At 39.5% G+C, this 18,621-nt stretch overlaps 1 protein-coding gene across 1 annotated transcript in view; it reads right to left on the reverse strand.

Moving 5' to 3' along the window:
- Positions 1-1,729: 1,729 nt before the first annotated feature.
- Positions 1,730-18,621, reverse strand: part of LOC133777209 (zinc finger protein 260-like) — a 50,987-nt gene continuing 34,095 nt past the window's right edge. The window contains 4 exon segments of the mRNA XM_062216686.1: positions 1,730-7,859; positions 7,861-9,733; positions 11,843-11,935; positions 12,181-12,307. Of these exon segments, the coding sequence (XP_062072670.1) occupies positions 7,724-7,859; positions 7,861-9,733; positions 11,843-11,935; positions 12,181-12,304 (2,226 nt within the window). The 5' untranslated portion in view covers positions 12,305-12,307 and the 3' untranslated portion in view covers positions 1,730-7,723.

Below are 18,621 nucleotides of genomic sequence, written 5' to 3' on the forward strand. Positions count from 1 at the left end.
AAATAAGCTGGTGCCCTGTGATTCGGTGCATATACATTGATAATCGTTATATCTTCCTGTTGAATGGATCCCTTAATCATTATATAGTGCCCCTCTTTGTCTCTCCTAACAGTTTTTGTGGTAAAGTTTATGTTGTCCGATATTAAGATGGCTACGCCCACTCTTTTTTCATTTCTGTTGGCATGGTATATCTTTTTCCAGCCTTTCACTTTCAGCCTGTATGGATCATTGTTGGAAAGATGAGTTTCTTGTAAGCAGCAAAAAGATGGGTTTTGTTCCTTAACCCAATCAGCCAATCGGTGTCTTTTAACTGGACAGTTCAAGCCATTAACATTCAATGTGACTATTGAGAAGGAGTAACTTTGCCCTGCCATTTGCCAAAGATATTTTCTAATATATGGTTTCAGATTCCTGTGATCTTTTGCTGTGAGGTTTCCTTCCTTTACCTTCTTTCATATTGGTGACCGTGTTTCTGTGTTTCTGTATGTAACACATCTTTAAGCATCTTTTGCAGGGCTGGACGAGTGGCGACAAATTCTTTCAATTTCTGTTTGCTGTGAAAGGTCTTTATTTCACCTTCATTCATAAATGAGAGCTTTGCAGTATATAATATTCTGGGCTGGCAGTTTTTCTCTCTTAGTACCTGGGCTATATCTCGCCATTCTCTCCTAGCTTGTAGGGTTTCTGAAGAGAAGTCAGCTGTGAGTCTAATTGGAGATCCTCTGAGAGTAATCTGGTGTTTCTCTCTTGCACATTTTAGGATCTTTTCTTTATGTTGCACTGTGGTGAGTTTGATTACGACGTGTCGTGGTGAGGATCTCTTTTGGTCATGTTTATTAGGGGTTCTATAAGCTTCCTGTACTAAGATGCCTCTGTCCTTCTCCAAACCTGGGAAATTTTCTGCTAGTATCTCACTAAAAAGGCCTTCTCATCCTTTCTCCCTCTCCATGCCTTCAGGAACTCCTAGAACCCGACTGTTGCGTTTTTTAAGAGTATCCTGTAGATTCCTGACAGTATTTTTTAGATTTCTGATTTCTTCTTCTTTTCTTTGATTTGATTGTTTCCTTTCCTGTTCTCTGTCTTCTAATTCCGATATTCTCTCTTCTGCTTCACCCATTCTGTTTTTAAAGCTTTCTAATATGTTTGTCATTTGATCTATTGAGTTCTTCATTTCATTGTGGTTTCTTGTCACTATCACAGTTTCATGTTCTACTAGTTGTTTCATTTCATTTTGACTCCTCCTTAATATTTCATTTTCATGAGAGAGATTTTCTATCTTGTCCATTAAGGATTTCTGTAGTTCAAGAATTTGTTTTTGAGAACTTTTTAATGTTCTTATCAGTTTTTTGAGATCCGCTTCTTGCATTTCCTCTATCTCTTCATATTCATAATCTTGGATTGGGGTGTCTTGTTCATTTGGAGGCATCATAGTGTCTTCCTTGCTCTTGTTACCTCGGCTTCTACGTTTCTTGTTTGGCATGTTGGAAATAATTTATATATATATATATATATATATATATATATATATATATATATTTGTTTTTGCTGTGGTGATTTTTTCTCATTATACTATGCCTCTAAGTGGGCTGTCTGCTTTGATGGATCCTTAGAGGCTGTGATGGGTGTGGCCAGAGAGCTCTGCTTCATTCTTCAGGTTTAAGGCTGTGCAAAAAGTGACTCACCTTCCTCCTTGCTGGATCTCTCTCTCTCTCTCTCTCTCTCTTTTTTTTTTTTTACTCAGTTGGGAAGTAATTCCGAATGGCTGAGTGGAATTGAGGGTATTTGAAATCTGGCCTCTGTGAGTATTCGTTTGAACTACCCCTGGGACCACACACAGAGTTTATGCAGCCCTCAATGTGTTCTCAAGTTTCACCTTAGACCCAAAGTTACTGTGTTTATGTACTCATTGCCGCTTTACATATGTAAAATGGTGCCTGCTCTTTGTTTTGCTCAAGTGCAGGGAGGGGCCTCTGCCTTTCCCCACTAATGTCTTGTATTTCTGAGGCTTTTGTCTTACCTCCCGTTCGTTCCCGCACTGGGGAGATTCTGCGGCTCGGGTCCCGCGGCTGGATTTCCACGTGGTTTGCTCCTTGTAGATCCTCTGTGTGACATCCACTAGATCCGGAAGCGTTTCCTCTGCAGTTTTTTTCTTGAATCTTTTCCTGAGGCTACAGTAATTCCACTTTTATGAAACTTTATTTTCCAGACTATCGGTGCACGTCCTCACTATCCGCCATCTTGGCTCCGCCTCCTACTTGAATGATTTTAATCACCTCTCTTTTTCTTATAAGTGATGAACAGGAAAAAATGTATAACAGATATAGGTGGACATTCAAAGTTGAATTATTTTTCAAAATAAGTTAGGATTAAACAGCCAAGAACCACAACTCAGATATTTCCATATCAACATCATTGTGCTAAGCACTGTATGGGTAGGATGAGGGTGGAGAGTGAAGACATTGGTCATTTATACGTCATATGTTATCTTGTAAAAGCTACAGTGGATGAACCTCTCCTAGAACATTTTTATGAGTATGTTTACTTGTAATCATGACAAGATAATTTCCTGTATGAAAATTGAAGTACAGAGACAGAGCAACAGATTTTCCATTTTCTGATTTACTTCCCAAATACCCAAAATGGCCAGGACTGGTCTCCTACAGGGTGGCAGGGATCCAAGTACATGGGCCATCTGCCACTGCTTTCCTGGACACATAAGCAGGATCTCTAAATTCTCATGAAAAAATTTTGCTGTAGAGGTAGTACCAGCTCCTCTAATAGTACTGACTCACAAAGGGGAGGACAAATAACGCAGCATAGTAACATAAGGATAATGGTGCCATACAAAAACTTTCTCTCTACTGATTGTTCCTCTACTACAGATCCATACCCAGAACAAGATTGTTCACATTTAAGGAAGCTCATTTCTGTGCACATAAGCTTAGGCCAAAGAAGTGTTCTTCTGTTCAAGAAAACATCTTTATCATCAAGACATTACCATTGTCTGGAAGAGAATTCAGAGGTCATCTTAGGTAGCCTTGTAGGTGACAGAAATTGCCACTGAACTTTTTACTGTTTAAGAACGATGGAGTGCCTTCCATTTCAAAGGGCTTAGAAAGAGGGACAATAGTTCAAACATGCCAATAGAAAGTAGTAAAAAAATAGTCATTGAAATATTTTTGATACAATTTTCCACATCAGAACAGTATACGTAGTCTGTCTTCTGTGGAGAACAAGGGGAGTTCCTAGACCTCTTTCTTTGGAATCTAATACATACAATAAGGCCATGAAGTATTTCCTTTGATCTACAGTTTTACTTTCCCTTAAGGTGCCTGTTTGAAAACTGAGAGATCATTGAAGTCTATCTTGAGTACAACTGATCTTATCCAAACCTCCTTTTTCACATGAGGATGCTAAATGCTAAGGCCCAGAGAAGTAAAGGGAATTGTTCAAGGTCACATAGGTAAGTTGTAGCAGGGATAATTCTGTATTAGAATTAGGTATCCTGATACATAGGCCACTGTTCTGTCAATTTAGTACTCCTTCTGGAGTTAAAGATTATAAGTTGTGGAAAATTAAGTTTGGAAATTTAGTGGTTGCTATGTTGTTATGGTGAGAAATTTCTGTGTATACTTATGAGTTGTTTGAATTTTATTCAATATATTTTTCTAGTATGTTTGCTATTTAGTTGAAATGTATAACAAATAGCTTCATCTATTTGCCAAAATTTTTTAAAGATTTATTTATTTTATTTGAAAGTCAGAGTTACACACAGAGAGAAGGAGAGGTAGAGAGAGTGGTCTTCCATTCACTGGTTCACTCCACAGTTGACCTATTTTTGAGGAATTAAATTGATAGGCTGGCATTGTGGCTAAGTGCAGTAAGCTGCAAACTGTGAGGCCAGCATATCACGTGAGTTCCACTTTGAGTTTAGGATTCTCCACTTCCAATTTAGCTCACTGTGAAAGCACCTGGGAAACCAGCAGAAAATGGACGAAGGACTTGGGTCCCTGCCACTCATGTGGGAGACATGGATGAAGCTCTTGACTTCAGCATGCCCCAGACTCAACTGTTGAAACTCTCTGGGGTGTGAGCCATCAGATGAAAGATATCTCCATCTTTCCCTCTCTCTCTCTATAAATCCACCTTTCAAATAAACAAATATTTAATAAACAAATTAACTGATTTCAAAATACACAAAAACATGAACAATATTATATCATCATTACAACAAAATGATAAAAAATAACAAATGCTAAAGAGCATATGGGAAAAGAAAACCTTCATATATGGTGGGTGAAAACACAAATTAGTACAGATGTTATGGAGAACAGTATGGTCATTCCTTAAAAAAGATAAAAATTGGGGTTGGCATTGTCATGCAGTGGGTTAAAGCCCTAGTCTGAAGTGCATAGCATTCCATATAGGTGCCAGTTCTGGTTCCAGCTGCTCTTCTTCCAATCCAGCTCTCTGCTATGTCCTGGGATAGCAGTAGACGATGGCCCAAGTCCTTGGGCCCATGCACCCATGTGGGAGACATGGAGGAAGCTCCTGTCTTCAGAATGGAACAGCTCCAGACTTTCTAGTCATCTATAGAATGAACCAGCTGATGGAGGTCCTCTCTCTGTCTGTCTCTACCTCTCTGTAACTCTTTCAAATAAATAACAAAAATTTAAAATAAAGATAAAAATTGACCTACCATTTGACAGTTATCTTGCTCTTGGCTATATATAAGAAGAAAATTTTATAAGGAAATGAGAAGATCATATCAAAGAGACAGCAATTTTCCACAACACAGTCACTATAACACAGTTCACTGCAGCCATGATTTGGAACCAATCTAGCTGTCCATCAATGAAAAAAAAATGGACAATGGAAAATCATTTAGATACAAAAAAGGAAGTAGTATTAAATTCATTGAAATAAGCCAGAAACAGGAACACAAATATCACATGGTCCTTGTCACATGTGGAAGTGAAAGAAAATAATGGGTCTGAACACAGAACTGTGATTATTAGAGGTCGAGAAGGGAAGGAGCTAGGGATAGAGGAGGATTGGATAATAGGTAACAAAATACAAAGAGGCAGAAGGAACTTCTGGTGTTCCATAATATAATGAGATGACTACATTCAACCATATTAGGTTCTGTGTAAAGAACTGGAAGAGAGGAGCTGGTAGTCTCAAATCATGAAGAATTAGAAACTGTAGTTGCTTGGGGGCCAGCACTGTGGCACAGTGGGTTAACACCCTGGTCTGAAGCACCAGCATCCCATGTGGGCACCAGTTCTAGTCCCGGCTGCTCCTCTTCTGATCCAACTCTCCGCTATGGCCTGGGAAAGCAGTAGAAGATGGCCCAAGTCCTTGGACCCCTGTACCCAAGTGGGAGATGTGGAAGAAGTTCCTGGTTCCTGGCATCAGATTGGCAGATCTCTGGCCATTGTGGCCATCTGGGAAGTGAATCAGCAGAGGAAGACCACTCTCTCTCTCTGCAGCTACTTCTCTCTGTAACTGTCTTTCAAATAGATAAATCTTTAAAAAAATTAATAAAACTGTAGTTGCTTAGCTTGATCAGTTTCTACTACATAAATGTGTGCAAATATTGCACTATACCCTGTAATAATGCATGACTAGTACACATTAATCACAAATTATTTAAATAAAATTTTAAAAATCAGAAGCATTTCTTTATATAACAATGAACTATTTGAAAAAGAAATTAGAAAAACATTTCCATGCATAGCAGCATAGAACCAGGAACCAATTTCTTCAGCATTATCAGTGATGAATCAGATTCACAGCCCTCAGCATTCAGCTTTTGCCATAGCCCTTACCATGGCAATTGTGGGAATTTAGTAGTAAATTAATGGACAGGAATCCTTTGTCTCTAAATCTGTTAAAGAAATAAACAAGGAATTCATCAAAGAGAAAGTGATATCAATTTGGATGCCAGGTCACAAAAACATAGGCACTTGAGCTTCCTCCACTTTGTGATGCCAACAAATTTTCAGACATGTTACATTTTCAGAGACTTTTCTGTAATCTTGCTAAGCTTTCTGGAAATCTGCCTTATAGCAAAGGGTTTCCCAATTCCATTACACTCATGATTTTTCTTTTGTGTGAGTTATTGGTTTACCATCTAGAGATGATTTATGGTACAAAACTTTTCTATGCATGCATGTTTTCTCATTTGTGAGTCTGTTCATGGGAATTGAAAACTGATTTATGGCAGAAATAGTTTTTCCAAAGTCATTGCATGGACAATTGTTCCTTATGAATTCTCTAAAGTCTGTTGATGTCTAATTTCTGGCTAAAGGTTTTATCATATTTACAGCATGCAAAGAATATCACTTTTGTGAATTCTATATCTATACAAGCCTGAAATAAAGAAAATGTTTTCACACAACCATTATACTCCTAAGAAACCACCGGTGTCAATTCTCTGATGTACCATAGATTTCTGACAAACAACCTTTTCACACTAATAATATTTATAAGCTTTCTCCCTTACATGAGTCTCTGTTGGATAGGATGTGATTTCCACCAAAAAGGTTTTGTCACAATACTTAACATTTATTTTTTGGAAAAGCTCTTCTGCCTTCATTATATTGTTAAGGTCTCTCCCTTGTTCAAATTCCATGATGGATTATGAGGCATTACCTATGTGAAATGGCTTTCTCACATTTATTTCATAGATTAGATATATATGTTGTGCATTCTGATATAAGGAGAGATTTGCGCAGAGCTTTCCAACGCTCAATACACCCATAAGGTTTCTCTCCCATGTGAATTCCCTGTTGTCTTATGAGGTATGGCTTCTAATTAAAGGGATTTTACTTTCAAAGGGGTTTTTCCCTATATGAATTTGATGATGTACAATGAGGGCTGAATTATGGTAAAAGGCTCTGAGTCATTACATTCATAAAATTTCTCCCCATGAGAATTTTTATGTTTGATGAGGTCTGATTTGCACCACAAAGGCTTATTCACATTTATTACATTCATTTACTCTCCCCTTGATGAATTCTCTAATATTTTATGAGATATAACTTGCACAAAAAGGTCATGTAGAAAACTCCCTGTGTGAATTCTCTGATATCTTATGAGTTATGAATTACAGCAAAAAGGCTTTCCACCATCTTTACATCCATAAAACCTACCTAAATTGAGCAACAAAGATATAGAAAACCTAAACACACCCACAACCAGATGGAAATGATATCAGTAATAAAGACCCTCACCACAAAGGAAATCCCAGGACTGGATGGCCTCACTGCTAAATTCTTACACACATTTAAAGAAGAACTACCTGTAATTCTTCTCAAGTTATTCAAAACAATTGAGAGGCGATTCTCCCAAATTCTTTCTATGAAGCCAGCATCACCTTCATTCCTAAACCTGAACAAAGTGCAACAGAGAAAGTAATTATAGACCAATTTCCCTGATGAACATACATGCAAAGATCTGCAAAAAAAAATTCTGGCCAATTGAATCCAACAATGCATCAGGAAGATCATCCAGCCAGACCAAGTGGGATTTATCCTTGGCATGCAGGGATGGAACCAAAGGCATTTCCACAGTCACTTTATTCATAACTTTTCTCCATGGTGTGAAGTCTCTGATAGTTTCTGAGGTTTGACTTCTTGGCAAAGGTTTTCCACAGTCACTGCATTCATAAAGTTTCCCCCCAGTACAAATTCTCTGATGCTTTGTGAGGTTTGAATTCTCAGCAAAGACTTTTCAAGTCATTACATTCATAAGGTTTCTCCCCTGTGTGAATTCTCTGATGCATTTTGAGTTGTGATTTCTGGCCAAAGGTTTTTCCACAGTCATTGCATTCATAAGGTTTCTCCCCTGTGTGAACTCTGATGATTTATGAGGTGTGAATTCTTGCAAAAGGTTTTTCCACAGTAATTGCATTCATAAGGTTTCTCCCCTGTGTGAATTCTCTGGTGATTTATGAGGTGTGCTTTACGGCTAAAGGTTTTCCCACAGTCATTGCACTCATAACGCTTATCCCCTGTGTGAATTCTCTGATGCCTTCTGAGGTTTGAATTTTGGCCAAAGGTTTTTCCACAGTCACTGCATTCATAAGGTTTCTCCCCTGTGTGACTTCTCTGATGATTTATGAGTGTTGATTTGTGGCCAATGGCTTTTCCACAATGATTACATTCATAAGGTTTCTCACCTGTGTGACTTCTCTGATGATTTATGAGGTGTGACTTATGGCCAAAGGATTTTCCACAGTCATTGCATTCATAAGGCTTATCCCCTGTGTGAATTCTCTGATGATTTATGAGGTGTGGTTTCTGGCCAAAGGTTTTCCCACAGTCAGTGCACTCATAACTCTTTTCCCCTGTGTGAATTCTCTGATGCTTTCTGAGGTTTGAATTTTGGCCAAAGGTTTTTCCACAGCCACTGCATTCATAAGGTTTCTCCCCTGTGTGACTTCTCTGATGATTTGTGAGTCTTGATTTCCGGCCAAAGGCTTTCCCACAATGATTACATTCATAAGGTTTCTCCCCTGTGTGACTTCTCTGATGATTTATGAGGTGTGACTTATGGCCAAAGGCTTTTCCACAGTCATTGCATTCATAAGGCTTATCCCCTGTGTGAATTCTCTGATGATTTATGAGGTGTGACTTATGGCCAAAGGTTTTCCCACAGTCATTGCACTCATAAGGCTTATCCCCTGTGTGAATTCTCTGATGATTTGTGAGTGTTGATTTCCGGCCAAAGGTTTTCCCACAGTCACTGCATTCATAAGGTTTCTCCCCTGTGTGACTTCTCTGATGATTTGTGAGTGTTGATTTCCGGCCAAAGGATTTTCCACAGTCATTGCATTCATAAGGCTTATCCCCTGTGTGAATTCTCTGATGATTTATGAGGTGTGCTTTACGGCTAAAGGTTTTCCCACAGTCATTGCACTCATAACGCTTATCCCCTGTGTGAATTCTCTGATGCTTTCTGAGGTTTGAATTTTGGCCAAAGGTTTTTCCACAGTCATTACATTCATAAGGTTTCTCGCCTGTGTGGATTCTCTGATGATTTATGAGGTATTTCTTCTGGCCAAAGAACTTCCCACAGTCATTACATTTATAAGATTTCAACCTTTTGTGAATTCTCTGATGTCTAATGAGATCTGACTTCTGGTGAGTGGTTTCTCCACAATCATTACATACATGAGGGTTTCCCACTATGTGAGTGCTGTGATGGAGGGCATGGCAGAATTTATTACTGAATGATTTCCCACAAGTTTTACATGCATAAGATTTCTTCCCTATATTTGGTCTATGATTCATTCTAAGATGTGATGGGTAAATGACAGGTCCCACAGGCCCAATATATTTATAAACATTCTCTCTTTTGGGACTTTGTTGATGTATACTGAGGTTAGAATTTTTATGGAAATCTTGTAGTACTTGAGTTATCTTGCCAATAGTGGCAGTTGACTTATTACAGGTTTCTACCATAAAAAGCTTCTCAGATTCACAGAATATATTCTTCCTTTTGAAGACTTTCCCTTGTCCAATTTGTTCAAGTGCCTGCTCTATTTCTGGATAGTTTCTCTTTCTGATACTCAATTTTGGAATATGGCTTGAACTTAAATTAAGTGTTTTTCTGAATTCAACTCCCTTGGAAGTTAATGTCTTACTATTTTTCATAACACCCTGATTCAGATTTTTCTCCAGACTTTTCTGGTTGGTCTTAATCAGTTCATCCAGTTTCATGGCAACTGAAGTGAGAAAAAAAATGATGTCACTAAATCAAATATAATTGTTTCTCCTAGCATACTCATGTAATAGGAATGAAGTTACTTATATTCCAGAGGGATAAGATGTTAGGAAAAGTTCTGGATTGGTGCCTCCTCACACAGGGCACCAAAATGTTAGGAAAAGAGTTGTAGAATAGAGGAGACAGTATATAAATTTACAGCCAAACAGAATTTATCCAGAGAAAATCAATCCGCAGAGGTGGGTGACCAACTGCCTGTGTGTACAAGATGGAGCATGTGGCAGAAGGCTCTGACTCCCAGGGGCCAGGCCTTTTTAAGGAGGGCTAGGGCTGGGCATGGGGGTAGGGGGCAGCAGTGGAGGGGAATTCCAGGAACTGGGTGGGGGCCTTGGGAACCTGGAAAATAATGCTAGGGTGGGGTATGAAGGCAATAGGCTGTGAGACCCAATTGAGTTTCAAGGGCAAGGAATACATTCCAAAGTTTATCTCCTTTGAGCAATGAGGGAGAATGGCTCAGGCTTATATCCTCATTCCATCATAACATTTTAACAAAACAATTATAAGATACATATTTATGAATATTATATAGATTTACTCCATAATACATTAGTATATTAAATTGTATCCATAGATTTTCCAATGTTCATCCATGATCCTGTTTACTAACAGAATTTTTTTTCAAGTATGACTGAGTGGTTTTTGTGGTAAGATGTCTTAAGTCACTGCTTGAGATGCCTGTATCTCAAAACAGTGCCAGTTTAAGCTGAGGCTACTCTGCTTCCAATACAGCTCTGGGATAATATATACTGGGAAGCAGCAGATAATGGTTCATGTGCTTGGGACCTTGTGATAGAGATGAGTAGGTGAAATTCCAGGCTTCTGGCTTCAGATTAGTCAGACATATTGTTGCTAGTATTTGGGGAGAAAGTTAATAGAAAATCTATTTCTCACTGTTTCTCTCTCACTTTATACTTTACCAAAAATGACTAAGACTTCACAGAATGGACTAATATTTAATGAATATATTCACCTGTAGCCTAGAAACCAATTTTTCCCTGTCCATTTTTTACAGTTATTTTTTAATGTATTTTTATGTATTTATTTATTTATTTGACAGAGTTAGACAGTGAGAGACAGAGACAAGATCTTCCTTCCATTGGCTCACCCCACAAATGGCAAATATGGTTGGAACTATGCCAATCCAAAGCCAGGAGCCAGGTGCTTCCTCCTTATCTCCATTGGAGGTGCAGGGGCCCAAGCACTTGGGCCATCTTCCACTGGCCTCCCGGGCCACAGCAGACAGCTGGACTGGAAGAGGAGCAACCAGGATTAGAACCCAGGGCCCATATGGGATGCCAGCATTGCAAGGGGAGGATTAACCAAGTGAGCCATGGTGCCAGCCCCTTTTTCAATTCATTTTTAGAAAAATTGTGGGTTTGTACTTCGGTGATATTTCAACCATATATATGGGGAAGTTTTTCTAGATCATTTGCTTGCAAGTGGAGAGTGAAATGTGTCTATACTCTAAGCAGGATCACATTCATGGGACAAGATTTGAGTATGTGGTTGTCTCATGTTCGGTTTTCCCAGGGAAACAGCATTTGTGAGATTTTTCTAATGAAAATCTCTGTTTTATCTGCACTGTTACAGTTTCCCCATATTACTAAGGAAAGCTGACATCCTCAGGTTCTTTGAACTACAACAGTTACAGAAAGTCCCTATATACCACCTTGGCTATACATTCCCACCAGTTTAAATAATTTGCTTCTGCAGCCCAGAGTCTGCTCAATTATTGAAAATTGATTTCTAACTCATTGTGAAGACGTTAGCCCTGGTTACCTCCTCTTGTTTCTTTCTATAAACACTCCTCTCTGATAATTTGAGATTCTGGAGGTTTTTGATCAGTTGTTCATTTTCACATAAAACTTCATTTCCGTTGCCTTTACCAGAGATACTGATCTACATAGACACTGTAGACTGTCTGTGTCTGAATCACAGGACCAGCTGTCTTCAGAAGTAAGACTTGGGAAAAACTCATGGAAAGAACACCAGTCAACATCTGCTGCACTGCTTCTACTTTGGCCTCCCTGCCCGTTATGTGCAGACTGACCTGGAAGGCTCTGATGTAGGCATTCTTCCCCCATCCAGGGCTCTGCTCCTTGCTCCAACTTGAAGATCAAGTCAGGTTTGGTCATGCAGTACCCTATTAATGGAAACAATGTAGACTTTGTGAAATCACTATCTTGGGTTAATTAAAGAAGTACAGCTTGGTCCAGAAGCTATGCAACAAATGTTCCAATTTGAATTCCTTCCCAGGTGGTAGACATTCAGATTCTTCATGGACTCAAATTCTATACCTATCCCTCATTAAACTTTATGAATAGTGCTCACTTATTTGTAAAATAGCGAGAAAATGTTACCATTGGGCATGTGAGGAGTGTCACTCACCCAGGGAGAACAGGCTGCTGTAGGTCTCCAGCATCACATCCCTGTACAGGATTTTCTGAGCTTGGTTCATGTTCTGCCATTCCTCCCAGGTAAAGTACACAGCCAGGTCTTCAAACGCTATCATCACCTGGGATAGAACACTCCTGGTCAACATGTCTACTCTGTCATATAACAAACAATCGCAGTTGCATATCTTCTACATGGGTACAGAGGAAGAAGAAGGAAGAATGCCATTTGATTTCAGATTTGTTGAGCATTTGGACAGCCACACAGAAGCAATCAACAGGGGATCAAACCTATGGTATAAAGGCTGTGAAAAATGCCCAAGCTGGAGGGAAACAGGAATTTCTGTTCACAAAGGCCAGACTATGTCAAGGGCAATTGCACAGTAGGCTGAAAGGGGGACAAAAGTCACTCTGGAATGAGCAATGTTCAGAAGAATGTAGAAGTATTCAGGGAAAAAGACAAGAAACAATCAGGGAAGTTATGAAGGCATTGAACGGTGAAGAATTTCCAGGAAAACACTATACACAGTCAATGCAATTATGGCAGAGAAAAAAAATTTTTAAAGAGACAGTAGGCATTTAACTTAGTGTTTACAATGCCAGCTCAGATACTCTATCTCTGCATCAAATTTCCAAAGTTGGACTTCATGCCAGCTCCAGTTTCCAGCTCCGAGCTAATGCAGACTAGGGGAAGCAATGGTGATGCCCACCAAGAGGGAGGCCTAGATTCCATTCCTGACTCTTGGCTTCAGTTGTGCCCCACCCCTGCTTGATATGATTATTTAGGCAGTGAAGAAGTGCATGGGAGCTCTCTAGCTTTCTCTCACACCATCAACTTTTTTCTCTACCAAGCTCATAAATATTTTAAAATAAGGGAGGAGATTCAAGAAAGAATAGAAAGCAGCTTTGGCTTTTTCTATAATTATTCTACTCATAAACATTTAAAAAACTGAAATAACGTTATAACAAATTAAAGTAAAAGCAATGGAGTTATTTACACAAGAACAGAACCTGAGCAATTCTGAAGTATAATCTGCATTTGTGACTGAGGGAAATGCAGAGAGATTTGTTTGAGAACCTGCAGTAGGCACCAGCATTGTGGTGCAGCAGGTAAGTCTCCACCTGCAATTCAGGCATCCCATGTGAACAAACAATTTGAGTCCCTGGTGCTCCACTTCCAATTGAGTTCCATGCTAAAGTGCCTGAAAGAGCAGTGAAAGATGGCCTGAGTATTTGGGCCACTTCCATGGTTATGGGAGACCCAGATAGAGTTCCAGGCTCCTGGCTTTGGCCTGGCCAACCATTATGGCCATTTGATGAATGAACCAGTAGATGGAAGATATCTCTTTCTCACTACCCATCTCTCCCTATCTCTATTACTCTGCCTTTCAAATAAGTTAATAAATTTTGGGGTGGCACTGAGGCACAGTAGGTTAATGCCCTGGCCTAAAAAAAAACAGCATCCCACAGGGGCACTGTTTTGAGACCCAGCTGCTCTACTTCTGATCCAGCTCTCTGCTATGACCTGGGAAAGCAGTAGAAGAAGGCCCAAATCCTTGGGCCCTTGAACCCCTGTGGGTGACCCAGAAGAAACTCCTGGCTCCTGACTTTGGATCAGCACAGCCCAGCCATTGCAACCAATTGGAGAGTGAATCGTTAAATGAAAGATCTCTCCTCTCTCTCTTTCTCTATGCCTCTCCTCTCTCTGTGTAACTCTGATTTTCAAATGAATAAATCAATCTTTTTTAAAAAAAATCTTAATACACAAAAGAACCTGCAGTAGATTATTTTCCCCACATCATCCTTACTCTAGCTCAGGATCAAGTTCATCTCCTCAAACTATTAAGCACTGCATTGTTCTAACAATTAAAAATAAATGCAACTTTTTTGTGTTTTAGCCCTAGGTAACTCTTTCCCTTGCAGAATGCTAAGTGTTTATTTCCAGGGTGGCACTAAAACACTGTCCACTACATCATCTGTATAACACTAAAGACTCTATTGGACATCATGACCCCAAAATTTAGAATATTGTCCTTGAAGCTTCAACTGAAATCATATAACAAATATATATTTTGCTATGGCAACAGAAAGATGAGAGACGAAACTGCCTTATCTTGGATAACTGCCATGCTTGATAGTCATGACATATTCACCTTTCATCTTGTTTTTATATATTCCCTGAGAATAAAATTCATCTTCATTTATCCATTTGCATTAATAAATTATTATTAACCTAAAAAGAAAACTGACAGCAAGCTGGGGAATAAGAAAACCACTCATAGTGGCCAGTGTGATTGCACAGTGGGTTAAAGCCCCAGCCCGCAGAGCCAGCATCCCATTTGAGTGCTAGTTTGAGTCCTAGCTTCTGTACCTCAGATACAGCTCCTGATAATATGACCAGGAAAGTACTGGAGGATGACTCAAGTCCATGGACCCCTGCAACTATGTGGGAAACACAGAAGAATCTCCTGCCTCTTGGGTTTAGATTGTCTCAGCTCTGACCATTGTGGCCTTTTGGGGAATGAACCAGCAGATGCAAGATTCTGTCTCTCTCTCGCTCTCTTTCTCTATCACTCTCTGTGACTCTTTCAAATGTATAAAATAAATGTTTTAAAAAGTACACAATTTGCAGGTAGTGTATGAACTTTCTTTGCTCTTTGAAATATCTGGAGGTGCCCTGAATCATACCTGGAAGAAAATGTGAATGCAAGGAATTAAAAGAAAATTTCTTGTCTTTCCTTCTACATTGCACTGTAGAAAAAGGAGTGATAAAATGAATAAAGAATCTTGAATATATAAATAGAGAAAATGTCAACTTCACCATGGAGGAATAAATGTTTAAACATGGAAATATAGAAGCAAGTGCCCCCACCTCTATTAAGTGGCAGAGATTAACCAGAAGTTATCATTGGTTTAATGAAAGCATTGCCAAAATTTTATTAAATGACAATGTAACAATAAAAAACAGTAAAACTTTGTTGTTCAAATAAACTATGTTCAGTAAATTTACACTAATGAAAGTTATTTTGGGGACTGGCACTGTGGCTTAAAAGGTAAAGCAGCTGTCTGTATCCCATATGGGTGCAGGTTCAAATCCCAGCTGCTCTACTTCAGTTCCAGTTCTCTGCTATGACCTGGGTAAGCAGTAAAAGTTGGCCCATGTCCTTGGGCCTCTGCACCTGCTTGGGAGACCTGGAAGAAGCTCCTGGATCCTGGCTTTGGATTGGTGCAGCTCTGGCCATTGTGGTCAGTTGGAGAGTAAATCAGCAAATGGAAGACATCTCTCTCTCTCTGCAAATGGGATTGTCACAGAGTATCCAAACTTCCACATTTTTGCAAACTAGGTCTTGTATAAAGTTCTGTAACCTTGAAAGAGTAGTGCAAGGCAGGCTACACAATGCAGGAAAACAGAAATTTTTCTAGAAGATGATACACCATGAAACCCCAAAATTGCAATTGTCACATAGTGTAAGTCAGCCTGCATATATCTCATGAGGATTTCTCAGGGAATGCAGGGACATTTCACTAGCAGTGTTAATCTTACAGACAGGTAAATAGTGACAGAGGTGCAATAGATATTCACCCACACACATTTCATCCCAAATGGCCTGAACCCCCAGCTCCATCCCATTGCCGTCTTGGATGAGACAGACTTTCTACAGAATTTTTAGAACTGTACTCTGTACACCTGGAGACGCATTGGTCTTCTTTCAGTGCACCAATTTCTGACCAAAAAAATCCTTAAAATCTCAACCTTATTCACCTTTTCTCTACTTTCAGTGCAGCATTTTCTGACAATTTGTTTTTTTTAAATTTCAACTTTCTAAAATATGTTAATAAAAATTCACTCCTTCTACAGCTCCAGAACTGAGGCTGTGCCACTGGTGTCTCTTCCTCGACCAGCCAAGATCTACAGGGTGCACCTGAATACCTGACTTAACACCTCAGATCTATGGCTGTCACCTATGCCACCAAGGGACAGACACCTGTCCTGCTCTCCAAGGTTCCTTTCACCCTCACACTAACACCCACAGATGCAGAAACCAACCACACAGCTCTTGAGCATATGAGGAAAGCCCCAGGGGTCAAGAATTCTGTGAAGATGGTGGGAGTGGTTGGAATGGCACATGCTGAGAAGGAGGCCAGAGGAGATTTCCCATGGTCCTGACCTGCTGACATCATGGGCAGATGACGCTAGATTCCCAGATACCAATGCACGCCTCCATTAGGAAGAAATGAAGATGATCCATATATTGGCTGGAAAATCAGCCTCCTAGGACATGGAGGGGATATATCAGAACTTTCCTAACCACATGAGATACCCACATAATTGTGCAATTCCTCAGTAATTCTTGGTTTGACATATTTACATCTGAAAGAAACATAGTATAAGTGGAGAAATTCAAATGTGGAAAGAATTCTTGGCAATTGTCATTAAATTTATTATTATTTTTAAATCTCATAATTAAAATATGGTTCTAAAAACCTCACATATTTTTAAGGCTTATTTTATCTATTGAAAGACAGAGATACAGAGAGAGGTAGAGCAAGAGAGAGAGGTCTTCCACCTGCTAATTCACTCCCCAAATGGCCGCAACAACCAGAGCTGAGCTATCCAAAGCCAGGAATGGAAACTTCCACTTGGTCTCCTGTGCAGCTGCAGGGGCCCAGGGACTTGAGCTGTCTTCCACTGCTTTCCCAGGCCATAGCAGAGAGCTGGTTCAGAAGTGGAGCAGCTGGGACTGGAATTAGGCCCCATATAAGATGCCAGCACTGCAGGCCAGGGCTTTTACCTGCTGCACCAAAGCACAAGCCCCCCTAAATATATATTTCTTACAGATGCTCAGGAAAAGACTCCAAGAATTCTTTTTAACTTAAAATATTCAAAGAAACTAATGTTCCTGAACAACCCATTTTTAATCTTTTAAAATGATGCTTGATCTAACCTACTAAAACATTTTTTTCACCCATGAATGCATCATATTTTGCAGTGAGGAAAATTATTTGAATATATTCAGTGGATTAAAATGGCTAGAAATTGGGCTGAGTGCCTTCTAAAATATTTATGAATATTTGAAATTGCACTGCCTGGTAATTTTTTTTTTTTTTGACAGGCAGAGTGCACAGTGAGAGAGAGACAGAGAGAAAGGTCTTCCATTGCCGTTGGTTCGCCCTCCAATGGCCGCTGCGGCCGGCGCGCTGCAGCCGGTGCACCGTGCTGATCCGATGGCAGGAGCCAGGTGCTTCTCCTGGTCTCCCATGGGGTGCAGGGCCCAAGCACTTGTGCCATCCTCCACTGCACTCCCTGGCCACAGCAGAGAGCTGTCCTGGAAGAGGGGCAACCGGGACAGAATCGGTGCCCCGACTGGGACTAGAACCCGGTGTGCCGGCGCTGCTAGGCGGAGGATTAGCCTGTTGAGCCACGGCGCCGGCCAGTTTACCCAAAAGTTCCTGAAATTCATCTATGAATCACTCCATTTAGTTAAGTATTTAACAAAACTTTATTTTTTTTGAGATCTGAACTTAATTTGTGGTTTCTCCCACAAATTAGCAGAGAGACGGATATAGGGATGCCATGGACTTCCTGCTTTTACTCCTTTTCCTCTATAAGTGAGAATGGATATGAAATTATGATCAAATTCTTGATGATTTGAGCGGTAGTGTCATTGGGCACTGACTCTTGGCCCATAGCTATTGGACAATTTTTACTAGATATAATGTCTGAACTGTGCTGTTGAAATTCCTGTATCATCTCTGAGCTGGTAATTACCTTTCAGTGACTTTATTCTGCAAATCGAGGGAGGTCAGTCTTCTTTACTTTTTAATTTTTAAATATTTACAGGATTTATTTATTTATTTATTTATCTGAGAGGAAGAGTTATAGATAGGGAGAAGCAGTGACAGAGATGCCTTCCAACCACTGTTTCACCCACAATGGCCAGAGCTGGGCTATACCTGCTATATCACAGCAGCAATCTCAGTAAAGCTTTTTAAAAATCTAAAGAAGGAAAACATAAAATGCATAAATTATAGTTGTCTGCATGTATACATTTCTGAAAAGTACATAATTTGATCCTATTGAAAACCTAAAATTCATTTTTAAATTATATAATTAAAAAAGATAAAAAAAGATGTTCTGTCTTATGTCTCTACAGCATAAGATATAAATCAACTTTCCCAGGTTCTATATTCATTTATTAACAAAGTTTCATAGATGTAATCAGTTGAGTGGCTCCAATAAGTCTTAACCAGGGATGCAACTAAATTTAACAAGAGTACTCAATAGGAATTTTAGAAGAATTCCAAAATATGTATCAGAAGAAAAATAAGTACTTTATTTGGTACATCTCATTTTAACTATACTATTGTCTAAATTTCCAGTTGTCAGATGTACTAAAAAAATACCAGAAGTGGCAGAGTTAGTCCAACATGATGC

The sequence above is a fragment of the Lepus europaeus genome, chromosome 18 (genome assembly GCF_033115175.1).
Source record: "Lepus europaeus isolate LE1 chromosome 18, mLepTim1.pri, whole genome shotgun sequence".
NCBI classification, from domain to species: Eukaryota; Metazoa; Chordata; class Mammalia; order Lagomorpha; family Leporidae; genus Lepus; species Lepus europaeus.